Genomic DNA, 14887 nt, shown 5'->3' with positions numbered 1-14887 from the left:
GACACTCAAAAGATCAAAAAAGATAGAGAATCTCTCAAATTATTGGCCGATTAAAAACATTTTTTATTTTATCTTAACCTCTGAAACAAAACTGTGAGGCGTTTTCTAATTGCGACGTCACATCATATGCCCAAGAAATAGAGAAAATCCCACCGACTCTCTCTCTGTATCTCTCATCTGCACCTACTTTTAGGGTCTTCGCTTCAGGCACCGAACCTCTTGGATCTCGAGAGAGAGAGAGAGAGACAATGATCCAAGTAGGAGATCAATTGCGCGATAAGGTTCCTATTTTCTAGGGTTTCTCTTTCAATCTCATCAAATCACAGACACAAAAAAAAAAAAAAAAAGAATGGATGAAATCTACAGAGATGTAATGGATTTCATGAAGAAACCAGCGATCGTTGAAACATTTGTCGACATTTTGCTTTGCGCAGTCCCGATTTGGGTGGCGGTGATGATTGGATTGGTGATCGGATGGTCATGGAGGCCTCGATGGACTGGTCTCGTGTTCTTGGGTTTACGAAGCAAGTTTAGGTTCCTTTGGACCGCTCCTCCGGGTTTTGGAGCTCGTAGGCTTTGGTTTGCTTTTACTGCACTTTCGGCATTTTCGGTTGGTAGAAGGCTTTGGTCCAATTTTAAAGGAAAAGATGAACAATCGGTTGTTTCAGACTCGGTGGCCTTGGGAGCTTTGACTCAGGCGGGGGAACGGAGAAGCGATGTTAAGTGAGTTTTTTATTTTTTGATTCCTTAATTAATTGTTGCAGAGTATCGAATCATCTGTTTTTTTTTTCAATTACTATTTGATTTGCATATAATTTGATAGTGGTTGCAGACCTGTAATATGTGATTAGCGATGTTGAATGTAGGTTTCACTTATTAATTGCCACAGAATGTTCGGGAAAGAATGGGTTTTTGAGTTTTGACACGTTAGAAGATTGAGAAAGATTTTAGGAGGGGGTTTGTAAGTGTGTTGAGGCTATTGATGTTGAAGAGGTGGGAAGTTTGTAGAATTTTGAACCCTAATTAGCTATAATTTGGATTGTTAATTCAGACTTAGTTGTGCTATTTATTTTGGATTGTGGGAGGTGTCTGAGAGTTCGTGGAAGGGTGTGGTAGTGATGGAGGACAACCTAGATTTGTTCGATTCTAAGGTAGTTTTACTTGGGAAGGGTGGTAGAAGGCTAATTAGCTGGTGATGAAGAAATAACTGTAGACCCAAACTAGCTGCATCCTAAATAATTGCAAAATTTCCATTGGAACCTGTGACTATTGACTTGATTTGCATCTCACCTTTTCGAAGTTGTAGTAGAAACTGAAATATTGGAACTATGGTTCTGTTTAGCCAGGTGCCTAGGTGTTATTGGGCATCTTGTTATTGAGAAAAGATGCCCTAGTCACTAGAGATGGATATTGGAGTGTGGCAAGATATGAAGGGACTTTCTTATTGGATGTCTAAAGTTCTTCATGAAGTGGTCAAGGTTATGGGCAATTTTTTAGGTTGCACACTCCTTAAGATTTGAGTCGCGATTAATATCACCTTCTCCGGTGAAATGTATAACTTCATAATCTTCTTCTCCAATGAACTATAATATCTCTGGTCGTCTTCTCTGATTGCTCAACTTGCAGAGACATCGGTGTGGTGCAATTTAATGTATGCGTCCGTGTGCAACTTGTACATGTTGTTCGCATATGCCATTTCGCACATCGCATATGCGGTGACATATGCTAGTAGAAGAAAAAATGCAGAAAATGTTTAAATCTCAATTCTTGAGTAGCTTTTTTTTTTTTTTTTTTTTTTTTTTTTTTTTTTTTTGTCTTTTTAAGTTTTGAGAGTTATGAGTGGGAGAGTGACTTGATTTGAGACTTGAACTTTGAGAGTAATCCTGTAGAGTAGAGATTAAAGAATATTTATAATTATTTGAGACTAGTAGAAAATGTAATGAAATTTAAGAGTTAGAAGCTTTGTGAATTGTGAGAGAAAGAAAGAGATTAGAAGGTTGAAGAGATGTTGTAAAAGGAGTATGGGGGGGTATAAGTGGTATATTTATTAGAGAAAAGTGAGTTTAAACTAAAAAAAAAAGAGAAAAATCTGTCCAACGGTCATATTTCTGACCTTTGGACTGTATGCCATTGCATACAAAAATATGCCATTGCAAATGTTGATGCCAGAGACAAGGTTGTTGGAGAAAGGATAGGAGGATTGGAGGAGACGCTCAATCGCCAAACCCTAGTTTGATCGAAGGAGTCAAGGTCTTGACTCTTGAGACTTGAGAGTTGTTGTGGGGGACTAAAAGTATAAAGTATTATAGTTATTTATTTAAAACCGGATCGAATATTATCGAATCAGATGCACTGATATTCGAAAGGCCTCCAGATCCAGGAAAACCTGGAAGCCGAACTTTCGCAGACCTTGTCAAATCGGCCTCAGTCCTGTTGCAGGAGGTGGAACCCATTTCTGTAAGATTTGCGACTTTCATTAATAATGTACCTGTGGTGTCATTCTCTCAAGATGAGGTTGAACAAGCTTTGCAGCTGTATTTGAAACCCATTCAGATGTCAAAAATTGTCCGAATTCGATATTTGAAAATTTGAATAATATCTGATTTTTTGGATTCGAATACGAATTTGTATTTCAACTATCTGTGACAGGCGTAATTGGGACAATTTGTCACGGTTTTATTTTAATAGGGTATAGCTTGTTTGGTAATTTATCTTTATATCATTGTTCATGGGTTGCTCATTTCTATCAAGCCCCTCTTCTTGCAAGTAGACCTTTTACATTAAGCCTTGTCCTTATGCCATTTTATTTCAACAAAATTTAACTTTTACCAATCAGTAAAAAAAAGTTGTGTTAATAGACCTTCAGTCTTTGCTAGCAGTCAATATGTTTATATAATCTGTTCTATTTATAAAGTTGTAACTTCTACTACCACAAGGATGTGAAAATCACATCTAACTTGCAACAACTTGGAACAGCTTTCTCTTGCTTAGGTGGATTTTCAATTAAAACACAATGATCCCAATCTTGAGGGGCAGAGTTACCTCTCGTGGCGACCTAACAAGGATTTAAGTGAGTATCTTTTAGGAGAAGATAGAGCTATATGGTGGTGGAGTAAGAAGACATACTGGGTAGATCAAGTTCAATTTGGTGGACATTTCCTTGGAATTACAAAATGGGATTTGGAGAAGTTTCTAGTGATGACCAAGTTGAGCTGATTTAACGGCTGCATCCTAGATTATTTGGTAATAACAGATTGTTTTGTAGGAACCTATTTCTCAGGTCTGTTGATTGTCGATGGTGTCTCCTCCAGTCCTGGTTAAGAGATACTGTAGGAGAAAAGAAATGAAGAAGGCTTCATATTCATGAAGGTGTCCCAAATGCTTCTTCCTTCTCCAACTACTATGGTCATCCTTGTTGACACCTTTATACTTATTGTATACAAAAGTAACATCATACATTTAAATTTCTTGTGTGGTTAAATCATTTTCTGGTCTCCATGCCATTTCAAGATCTCCAATTCCAATTTCCCCTGTAGGCAAGGGATCAAGGCAGGTATTGGACTCAGATCTGTGGTATTACCACTCACAGACTTTTTTTTTTTTGTAGGAAATTCAACCCTTAGCTGCTAAAGGTATATGTGGGATATATTATTTATTTTGTTGTGTTTCATCCTTTCCTTGTTAAAGGTTAAGGTGAAATCTGGGAACTTTTTTGAGGAACAACTAGTTGTGATAATATTTGATTGTCAATATCAATTTGGGAAGTTTTAGCGGTTTAGACTTTTACAGAAAATAAACTTCTGTTATCTCCATATTCCTGCAGTCTTAGTATCGAAACTTCAAAAGGGGAGCAGGATATTGTTACAGAGAAGGATCTAGAACACCTACTGTATATTCTTGAGGGTAAGGTTGGAGATGCGGCATGGCAAAGTATGATGGAACGCTCCACCCCAAACATGGCATACTATGCTTGGCGTCATGAACCTGAGGTAGATTTCGGCCTTGTTTTTGATGTCCATCTCTCCCTTTTCATAGGCAGTTGAAATGCACTTTTTGGTTGATACACATTTTTTGGGCTTTTTAAATATCTATGCTTATTTCATTTTGGCCTATTGTGCACTGTACAAATCAATCACCAAGTTTGCATATATCTATATCTATTTTCTGTTTGAATTTGTAAAATATGAATATTTTCGGTGTCTATTTGGTCCGTCTTATTTGGGATTGGCAACATTAGTTCTATTCTTGCTTTTTAGTTCTCCTTAGAGCTATATCTTTTGTCAAGGCATGCATATTCAAATCTTTTTGTATGTATTTCCTATTTGTACTCATCCATTTGAACATTCCCGTTTATGCTAGATGTATTTTACATATTGAATATAGGGAGGAGAGCTTCCCAAAGATGGAAATTCTCTATGTATGTTTATCATTTTTAGCCAAGTGATCTTTGTCAACATTTAGTGCCCCTTTATAGGAGAAGAAAGAAGATTGAAGTCGGACCTCTTGACTAAATTCCTTCATGTGGTTGGTCACATTTGCCAACCTCCCTTGAGCAATTTGCTGGAACTTTCCATGAGGGAGGGCAATTTTGGTGTGTTTCATTTTGTTTGTTATAGTTGATTTCAAAGTTGGTTAAAATTAAAAATGAGGGTACTTTGATACAATAATAACCTGTTTATGAGTGTTTACTTTTACATTTATGCCATTAATGAATGGAATTTTAAACCTTTATATATATATTTAAAGCATAAAAGGAGTTGAATTCATATAAAAGGGATAGGGGCTATGTTTATTATATAGTTATGTTAGTTCTGGAGATTAAAACCCCTCAGTGGACCTTTTGGGTGCTATTCTAAGCTATCGTTGAGTTGTTTTTTTTTATGTTAATTCCTTTTTCATTCATTTTTTGCCAAGTTTGATTCTATGTCACAGTTGTATTATTTTGGTACTGCAGTGTGTCAGTTGGAACAATTGAAATGATGAGGATTGAATCAAAACATGGAGAGGGGGCAATTCTTCTATTGAGGATGGTCCACCCATTACTTCTTTTGAACAATGGGAGTTGATTTCAATCTTGGAGATGAGGTTGAGAGGAGACTGTTCCAGTTTAGGGATTGACGTTAAAATAAGAAAAAGGAGAAGAAACAAGAGATAAGAGATTAGGGTTTCGTTGGGAGGAGAGAGGAGAAAAATCCGAGTCACTCTCCTACCAAGAATCCTATTTATTCTATTAATAATTGAAGTTGGACAAAAATACTCCACCCACTTAAAACATAATAAGATGCTTCTGGATGCACATAATACAATGCAACATGAATAAATATTAAAATAAAACCAACATAAAGATCAATATCTCCAACAGAGACGACCATAAACTGCTGAGCTTTTTTTTTCTTGGTAATCCTGATTTCTTTCTATTTTGTTTGCTTCAGTTCTGCTAAGCTTGCATCAATCCACAATGAATTTTGCTACTACATGGGAGATTTATTTATCGTCTATGTTAGGTTTGCATTATTTACGTGATAGAAGGCCATTACTTTTTTTTCTTGCATGAATGTTTATTACCACAAGTTCTTTTATTCAACTTAGTTTTAACCACAATATGTGAAGGCTCTTAGTCTGATTATGATTTTTTTTAATCTATTCATTCTTGTATAAAAGATAATGTGATGCATGATTTTCTAATCTGTATGTTATTCATTTGTTTTTTTTTTTTTCTAAATATATAATTTCGATTGTTTATGAGCAATGCATTGCATTGCATTTTGGCTTCAGTGTATTTATCAGTCAACCTGGAAATAAGCATGTAAATTAATGCTATTTTCTTGTAAATGGTGAGAATTTAAGGAGTTTTTCATTGAAATGATAAAACAGACATGAGATTACATCAAATGTTATCAAACTATAAAATCATTAATGGAATGTAATAATAAAAATCAATATCGTTTTTTTTGGAGGGTCGATCAATAGCGTTTTGCTTCATGCTGATGCTTGTATCTGAGAATCTGAGAATGATGGAAATGAGTAATCATGTCACGCTACTACTATCTGCACTTCTTTAAAAAAAAAATTGGTAAACCTATTTTCAATGAGATCAGTAACTTGGTGATGGCAGTAATTGATACCATAGACCTGGTATCATAACCCATAGACTTTACTGGCTAAGCTACCTGGCACTTTCACTGTTGAAATTTTTTTAGTTTCACAAAAAAATATTCGCCTGTGTTTGAATTCTTTATTTTTCAATTACAAGTTTGATTACATTGTCCCCAGAGAGTTTATTTGTACCAATAGCAATTGTATGTATGCTTAAAATACATCAAATAAGATGAAATCATGTATAAATTACAAGTCCTCTCTATAAGCAGTTTATACAGTTGTGTTATTTTGTGACATCTTTTCCCAAACGAATTAAAAAGGAATGTTTCATTCAAAACTACTGTTCATCAAAGATTTCCACCAAATCTTGCATATTTATATCTGAAATTTGATTCTTTCATTGAACTTTATGTTCACTAAATATTTCATGCAACGAAAGTTGATTTCCACTGAAATACGTACACAAAGAAATTGTTAATTGAATGCCATATCGGGTAATGTGAAACTGGAAATATTTGATACTATGTGGAAATACGTTGAAAATGTAAAGCATTAGCTTTGATAGGCTTCCCCATTTGTTCTTATTGCAATTCATTGAAAAATATGCATTAGTATCTGACACCGCATCTTGTTTATCAGACTGGCCCCACTGTTTACCGTAGTCGAACTATATTTGAGGATGCAACACCTGAGCTGGTTAGAGATTTCTTTTGGGATGATGAGTTTCGGCCTAAATGGGATCCCATGCTTACTTACGTGAAAATATTGAAGGAATGCCCAAGTACGGGGACAATGATTGTCCACTGGATAAAAAAGGTATGTGAAAAGCAATGCCCTTCAAATATTCATTATTAATGTCTTCTCTCTCTCTCTCTTTTTTTTTTTTGCACTGTTTTTTGGATTGATTATCTTCTGTTCTGTCATTTTCAGTTCCCCTTTTTCTGTAGTGATAGAGAATACATCATTGGTAGGCGGATATGGGAGTCTGGAAGGACGTATTATTGTGTGACCAAGGTATCAATTGAGACACATTTCTTTAATCATTTAGTTTGGTTTCAGTTTCCTGTTGTTGAATTTATTTCTAATGCTTGGTTTATGCTCTTCCTGGACATTACCATGCCTTGTACTCCCTATTGAAATTAAGATTCCATTTCCTAGGATGTCCCTTCAAGTACAGCTTAGCAAGGAGGATTGACATCAGAGAACATCCAATCCCGCTAGAATCTTGCATCATTACATATACAATAGTACCATCATTTATTCTAGTGATTTTTGGAACAAACAAAACTGATTTCTAGAAGAGTGTTCATGTGTCCATCCTTCATACCCTACTTTAGTAACATGAGCATATTGAAGAATACAACTTTAAGCGACAGGTTGTTACATATGAAAATTTACAAAACTGCCCATGATTCTATAGATGTTCATCTTGCCCGTCAAACACAGAAGTTACTCTTATTATTTTTCTTTTGGCAAGTAGGATTTTGTTAGATCATGGAATAAGGAAAACTCCTAATGTAGAAGAGAAAACACAACTGGTGAGAGGATTTCCATATGAATATAAGGCATTAGCTGATGTTATGGCTTCTCATTTAGATATAGCCAATCTGATGAATTTTTGGTGCATGGGTCCACCCAAATGCGAGCCAATCACTTATGGGGTCAGTAGGCCTGAAAAGTATGCTACATGGAATTTTGGTTTGGCCCATATTTTTTTTGGGGGTGTTTCAATCAAATAGCTTGAAATCATCAGTCAGGTTGCTTAGTTTAGTAGGTCCAAGTAGTGCCAAAATGGATGGGTTGTGTGCATCATAAGTTGCCACATGCCTTCTTCCTTCTGTTTTACACCTGGGGGTGCAGTTTGGGGAAGAGAACTGGATGACTTCAAACTTTGCATGTCATGGTGGGCCATGATTCAAAACCCCTTGAACCCATACTTCTTATGCTAACCACTAACCCTATTACCTGTCCTAACCAAGCATTTTTACCTATATTAAAAAAAATGGCGGACCATGACTGTTTAGCTCACTAATAGCTGAGGACCACCACGCACACCCAAAATTAATCTTATTGGCTACTTTTAGCCATTGGACAAGCCATTTTCATGGATGATTTCTATCCTTTGGACTTCCAGCTTTTTGTTGTTACTACTTGAATCAAACAAGTAGGAGATTTATCGCAATAGGACATTAATCTATCAAATGTGAACTGGCCAGATGTGCTGAAAATGACATCATTAACTGATACTTTTCCACCTTTGATTTTTTTATTCATACAAATGATGATATTGAATTTTTATGGACAATTGTTGCTTCTTTATAGGAAAAGAGGCATTTATAACCAAGTGTATTTTTATTTTTTTTGCTTTAGGGGCAAAACAGTCATTTTAAGAACTCGAGCAATTTTGTCGTTCCACAGATGCTGTCCGTGTGTGCTATAAGTAGCCATCATTTGTGTTTATGATGGAGAGAGAATGTCAGAGTTAAACATCACAATGTTTTGGTCAAGTGGGGATCTCAACTATATGGTACTAGAGTTCGCCCGTGCCATAGGCACGGGCATTCTCTTTTGGGATTAAGGGGGAAAAAGAGGAAAAATAATAAAATTAGAGGGATATTATTAAATAATCTTTGGGGTTGAAGGGGTTAAAGAGTAAAGATAGTAAAGTAAGAGGGGTATTATTGAAAAAAGGCAGGGGGTGGGAGGAAGAGAAGATTAAAGACAATAAAGTTGAAGAGCGAGGAGGAAAGCAATAAAGTGGGTCACTGTAGCTGGATGGGAAGTTTATCCCCCACAAGTGGGCCTCGCCGTTGTGTTTTATTAAATAGATTTTGTTGGGGGTTCGTACCTAATTTCCCTAAAAGTTATTGAGAATAAGGTGGTGGAATCGAAAATGAGAAAAAAAATCTGTTTATTTTATGGGGATGCTATTAAAGTTGAGAAAATAAGGGCGTTTTGAAACTAATTAGCTAGAAGGTCGTTTTGCTACAGTAACCAACGTTTTATTTAGTTATTTTATTTTATCAAAATACTCTTTTGTTATATCTTACGTTTCTCCCTCTTACCTTCGTCTATTTCGAACGAGTTCTCTTAAAAAAACGAACTGAACTTCTTCTCACCTCTCCTCTGTTGAACTCGATCTTCCCTAAATCTAATAGAATAAAATCTCCTCTCCTCTATTGAAGTTGACAAATCCTTGAATATGTACATAAATACATTCTGATCTCATGTTGAAGGGACCCTCTTGACAATGGGATTTTTAACAAGAATTCAGTGTCCAAAGGATCCTTCTGACACTATACATAAATGCATTCTGATCTTATGTCAAAGGAATCCTCTTGAAATTGATATATTTTTTTTTAATAAATCAGTGTCCAAAGGATCCGATGAGATCAGAGGGTTTGTCGATTCTTAGGAAGCGAGATGATGCCCCCAAGATTCCCTTGTGTTTAGTAGGGTTTGTTGACTTCGAGAGAGGGGAGGAGATTTGATTCTAGGGCATTTTTGGGTTCATTATGTGCGTTTGACCCATTCCAATATTTGCAGGGTGTGCCATATCTAGGTTTACAAAAGCGTGACAAACCAAGGCGCGTGGAACTTTATTACTCAAGCTGGATCATCAAGGCTGGTAAGATTCTTCACTGGAATGAGTTTGATGCGAGTGTCTCACATAAAGAAGTTAAACTGAACCCAACACCTCACTCAAGATGATGATTTTCTGTTTTTATTAATGGGAAAAACTTGATGTCACGCTCCTGAAAATGCCTTGTGTCACTCTCTTTTGGGCACAGTAACCAGTGTAACACTACTCTTTTACTTCTTGTCAACAAAAAATTAGCTTGATTAGTTATTTATGGATGTTAAATTTGAGTACTAAAAATGATTAAACCAACAGCTTGAAATTAACCATTAAAAATGCCCAAATCTAATTACTAGAAGTCTCTAATCAAGGTCATTATTTGTTTGTAGGTCTATTAAAAATGATCAACTTATTGGTTTAGTTTGCTAAAAAATTGTTCCATGGGAATTTCAGAGGCTGACATCAAGCTTCTGTAATTAGGGGATTTCTTATATATTTTCATTATGTGAATCTCTCGCATCGAATGTCATCACTAACCATGTGATGTGCGCTGCAATTTCCAGTTTTGAACCAATTGTTGCTACATCTTTTTTTTTTTCTTTCAAAAAATCTTTTTGATAGTTACTCTGTATTTTAATTTAAGTGTATGTTTGAATGCAGTGGAATCTCGTAAGGGGGATGGACAGTTATCTGCTTGCGAAGTGACCCTTGTTCACTATGAAGACATGGGGATTCCCAAGGATGTCGCAAAGCTGGGAGTCCGACATGGAATGTGGGGAACTGTCAAGAAATTACACTCTGGAATGAGAGCCTACGAGCTTGCAAGGAAGTCTGAGTCTTCACTGTCTAGAAGTGCACTGATGGCACGGATCACCACAAAGATTCATATCAGTGCCAACCTTGATTCTTCAGAGCCACCACCCAAAGCTGACGAAAAACCAGAGGATTTGCCAGACAAGGAAGATCACGGTGTTGATTGGAGATGGTTAGTCGTGGGTGGAACAGTAGCTCTGGTCTGTGGACTTCAAACCGGTGTCATAGGTAAAACTTTGTTACTAGGAGCGGCGCGTAGACTTGCACGAAAGTGAGTTTCCTTTCTACTAGTAAATTACTAGCCCTTGAGATGCTTGTCGAATCTGTATTGCATGAATCCGTATTAAGGGATTTGAAATTATTTTTTACACCGGCAATAACTTTCTTTCATTTGGGCTTGGGAAATTCAGGCTGGATGCTAGGAGTTCATAACTTATATTGGTGGGGATGTTATTCATGGAGATCAACCCACATGTTGTTGATTATTTATGTATATTTCTATTGGTTTACTAATTTGGTTATAAATTGAGCCCAAAGTTTTGGGATAAAGCTTTGATGGATCCACTGATGGCAGACCTACCCATTGATGAGAATGTCAAAAGATTGATAGGAAGACCTAAAAAAAGTGGGTGAAAATGGTGCTGGCATGTAAATTGAAAACAGAAGCCTTGGCTCTAGACAGACTGGAATGGAGGAATGTGATTCATTTGGCTAACCCAAATCTTTGGGCTGAGCGAACTTTTTTTTTTTTTCCTGCAGCGATAATCATGTTAATAAGGAAAATGCTGCACAATTGGATAATCCAACTAGATATTGATACATCATGCAAGGAGAAAAAATATGTATGTATTACAATATGGATCAGGTTCTGAATTCAGATGACTCATGATCCCGACAAAGTAAACATGAAATCCAATAGGTGGAATTTCTTTGCTAAACAAGCAAAGTGTATTAAATAAAAATAGAAGTGAGTTTAAAAATTCAGTGAGAAACGAATAGAATGAAATGGATTTCAAAACAAAGGAATTCCATATCAAAAGTTAAGAATGTGTCAAAAGAAATAAACTTAATGACAAGAACTACCGTAACACACTAAGATCTCATAAAAATAAAATTTTTTTTGAGATAAACTAGACTTCCTCAATAGGAAAAAAGTTATATTTATGTATAGGATTTTGTGTTTATTGGGATGTGACCATGTTTTTTTATGAGACATTTTCCATGAGTCACCTGACCCACTATGTAGAGAATGAATAGCTAACAACTTTGTATAGAATGAATAGCTAACAACTTTACAAAACTTAACAAAAGAAAAAAAAGGAAAGGCAAATATTACTTTTAAAGCTTAAAATTTACAAAGTGACGTGGACAAAATCATTTTCAGGTACCTGACAAAGACTTCACCAAATGCTTTTATTGTGAAAGAGACCTTCTTATGGACCTGACAAAGACTTCACCAAATGCTTTTATTGTGAAAGAGACCTTCTTATGGATTTATCTACAACAATGGGAAAGTTTGTGGTTGTGGATTGTCTCCAACGATGGACAGCACACACACACACATGAAATAATATTTCATATGACAGATGTAATTGGCAAGTTAAAAAATATCATAGGTTGGAAACATCTCCCTGGAATTGTATTTGAACTCAACAGGCCTACCGTATTTGTAATAAATTTCACTTGATGTAAACCGAACCACACACGTGTAACCTAGAGATGTTTGCATTGTACGGAATACAGAGGATGCACCATTTCTAATCTAATCTAAGAAATATTAAATGGAAGTGTATTAAGAATTTAAGAGATAGACTTGTTATTATTAGAATTTGTTCAGTGAAAGAGTCGAATGATGACATCGAGTCATTCTCACCCAAAGTTGGTCCCACTTACATTACATTTCCTATTCCAAACTTGGATAAAGTAAGAGGATTGCATCAGGTTGGTGATTGGTGTAAAAGTCCCATCATCTCATAATATAAATCCTAAAAAGATATTCTATTAAGGCGTTGGAAGATTTGACTTTGGACATAATGAAATGAGCATGAATCACAGTATGGGGATCAAAGTAATTAACATACTATCCATCCCATTTCATAACCTAGACTCCGCGATTTAGATCATATAAAAATTATCAAAGAAAATAAAAAAAAAAAAAAAAATGAAAAAAGTGAGGTTAATGGGCTCGACAAAGTGTCATTTTCATATCCCTCTCATAGGCTTTTATTGTGAAAGACACCTAATCTACAACAATGGGAAGGTTGTGCTCTAGATTGTCTCCATGGATTAAGAACTTGAAAGTCATCTCTCTCTTTCAATTGTAATTGGAATAACATTTTATCGATGGAGATGTTGATAACTCCTTGGTCTCTAACACTAAATTTTGTAATCTGAGACTGGGCCAAACCCTACTATTAATTACAAATGGTTACATGAAACTTTCAATTTAATTGAAGATATATATATACACGGGTGTCTGGATCTATGGGTCCACCTTGTAGTGTAAGGCAATTGACCTCTTAGAGTATCATATCTCGTCTAAATCTCCCAGGTACATCTAAAAAATTGAAATTATTGATAATTCTTGGATAAATAATACATGAAACCTAATAGGATATTATTTATAAAAGTTACATTAACCCAGAGATGAAAATATTATAATTTTTTAATATTTTTTAATGTAGAATATTATTATTGATATTGCTACATATATTATTTTCCATCACCACCTGCATTTTGCATCATATATTATTTTTATTCAATTTCAAGTAAACATTCTATGATGTAAGTAATGTCAAAAATGAATTGTCAATTTTCAAGAATGGTCCCTACAATATGAAAAATTCATCGTACAATTTGATTGTCCATCGTGATGATCATGTCGAAGACTATAAGCATGAGTACTAATGGATCACGTAAAAAGGATCCTGTGTCGGCAAGGACCACATATATTGATTCCAGTTAGATCTAGACTTTGGATGTGGTCCATTTCATATCCTATTCCCCTTCATTTGTAACCATAGTAATCAAGTTCAAATTCGGGAGGGAGCCAATTCTGTTATTTCGAATAAATTGGGATTTTTTTTTTTTTATTTTATCGAGAGTAGTCCAAAAAAAAGAGGATGGTAAATTTGAAAAATCACAATTATTTTTGAAAAATGGGTGGTTTTTATAAAATATTTGGTGATTAATTGAAAATTTTCCAATTTTTTGTAACAATTGGCTATTTTTTGAATTGATTGTTGATTATTATTTCGACCCCAATTGATAAACTTTTTTTTTCGTCTGACCACTCATTAGGTTTTTTTTTTTTCCAAATTTTCATGAAAATTCAACTAATTTTGTGACTATGGTTGTGAACCTAAGTGGTCCTATAATTATCGTTAGATAGTTCATAATAATTATAAATTTCATAAAAATTATGAAAAAAAGGAAGTATTTTTTTTTTAATTTGCAAAATTATGTGAAGTGATTTCTATAAAGTCATTCGCAAGTTCCTCTCATGTGGGGATTTTTATAGACAACGACTTCACCAAAAACTTGGAAAAGAAGGACCTTAGGAGAAGATTGTGGTTCAAATCTCTCTCTCTCTCTCTCTCATATATATATATATATATATATGGGAAATGTTCAGCACCCTAAGTTTTACCACACACTTTAACAAACGTTTTTTGTCCTACATGGGTTAGAAGTTTTGGAATGGGCTGACTTTTGATGAGGATGATCTCTATGATTAGAAGATCATCCTCCCCAAAAATCAGCCCATTCCAAAATGTTTAGCCCCATGTTTACACGTTGAAAAATTGTGGACCGTCCATTTTTTGGAAACCAATTTTGATGGGGTTAGAAGTTTTGGAATGAGCTGATTTTTGGTGAGGATGATCTCCTCACCATAGAGATCATCCTCACCAAAAATCAGCTCATTCCGAAACTTCTAACCCATGTAAGACAAAACGCGTTTGTTAAAGTGTGTGGTAAAACTAAGGGTGGCGAACGGGACCCTATATATATATATAGGGTCCCGTTCGCCACCCTTAGTTTTACCACACACTTTAACAAACGCGTTTTGTCTTACATGGGTTAGAAGTTTCGGAATGAGCTGATTTTTGGTGAGGATGATCTCTATGGTGAGGAGATCATCCTCACCAAAAATCAGCTCATTCCAAAACTTCTAACCCCATCAAAATTGATTTACAAAAAATGGACGGTCCACAATTTTTCAACGTGTAAACATGGGGCTAAACATTTTGGAATGGGCTGATTTTTGGGGAGGATGATCTTCTAATCATAGAGATCATCCTCACCAAAAATCAGCTCATTCCAAAACTTCTAACCCATGTAGGACAAAAAACGTTTGTTAAAGTGTGTGGTAAAACTTAGGGTGCTGAACATTTC

General features: G+C 35.4%; 1 protein-coding gene across 1 annotated transcript; it reads left to right on the top strand.

Moving 5' to 3' along the window:
- The first annotated feature begins 108 nt into the window (after positions 1-108).
- On the top strand, positions 109-10928 carry LOC147403434 (uncharacterized). Its single transcript, XM_086439022.1, has 6 exons — positions 109-723; positions 3824-3989; positions 6739-6915; positions 7030-7113; positions 9646-9727; positions 10340-10928. The coding sequence occupies exons 1-6, from the start codon at positions 350-352 to the stop codon at positions 10765-10767; spliced, it is 1311 nt and encodes a 436-aa protein (XP_086295148.1). The 5' UTR covers positions 109-349; the 3' UTR covers positions 10768-10928.
- The last annotated feature ends 3959 nt before the right edge of the window (positions 10929-14887 follow it).

Source organism: Akebia trifoliata, chromosome 4, assembly GCF_017979445.1.
Source record: "Akebia trifoliata isolate Shusen 1 chromosome 4, ASM1797944v1, whole genome shotgun sequence".
NCBI lineage: Eukaryota > Viridiplantae > Streptophyta > Magnoliopsida > Ranunculales > Lardizabalaceae > Akebia > Akebia trifoliata.
Note: the sequence above shows the minus strand (reverse complement) of the source record. Positions and strands in the feature narration are given on the sequence as shown.

Bases quoted from the DNA above. Each gene is read 5' to 3' on its own strand.
- LOC147403434 (XM_086439022.1), top strand. From the start codon at position 350: ATGGATGAAATCTACAGAGATGTAATGGATTTCATGAAGAAACCAGCG. The intron at 3,990-6,738 runs GTAGATTTCGGC...CTTGTTTATCAG, and splicing joins CTTGGCGTCATGAACCTGAG to ACTGGCCCCACTGTTTACCG. The intron at 7,114-9,645 runs GTATCAATTGAG...CAATATTTGCAG, and splicing joins CGTATTATTGTGTGACCAAG to GGTGTGCCATATCTAGGTTT.